Genomic DNA, 249 nt, shown 5'->3' with positions numbered 1-249 from the left:
GCGCGCAGGCGGGCGGGGCGGGGCCGGCCCGGACGCCTCATTAGCATAATCTATGCGCGGGCGGCGTTTAGCAGTCAAATATATGCGCATATATCTCCATGGCTGATGAGGCTGGCCGGGCACATCCAAAATGGCGGAGTGCGGGGCGAGCGGCGGCGGGAGCAGCGGGGACAGCCTGGACAAGAGCATCACGCTGCCGCCCGACGGGATCTTCCGCAACCTGGAGAACGCCAAGCGCTTCGCCATAGA

At 65.5% G+C, this 249-nt stretch overlaps 1 protein-coding gene across 1 annotated transcript in view; it reads left to right on the top strand.

Annotated features, from left to right (window-relative positions):
• The first annotated feature begins 110 nt into the window (after nt 1-110).
• Nucleotides 111-249, top strand: part of PANK4 (pantothenate kinase 4) — a 14,483-nt gene continuing 14,344 nt past the window's right edge. The window contains exon 1 of the mRNA XM_006903917.3: nt 111-249. Within this exon, the coding sequence (XP_006903979.1) occupies nt 131-249 (119 nt within the window). The 5' untranslated portion in view covers nt 111-130.

Source organism: Pteropus alecto, unplaced genomic scaffold, assembly GCF_000325575.1.
Source record: "Pteropus alecto unplaced genomic scaffold, ASM32557v1 scaffold700, whole genome shotgun sequence".
In the NCBI taxonomy this organism is placed as follows: domain Eukaryota; kingdom Metazoa; phylum Chordata; class Mammalia; order Chiroptera; family Pteropodidae; genus Pteropus; species Pteropus alecto.
This window is presented reverse-complemented; position numbering and strand designations above follow the sequence as displayed.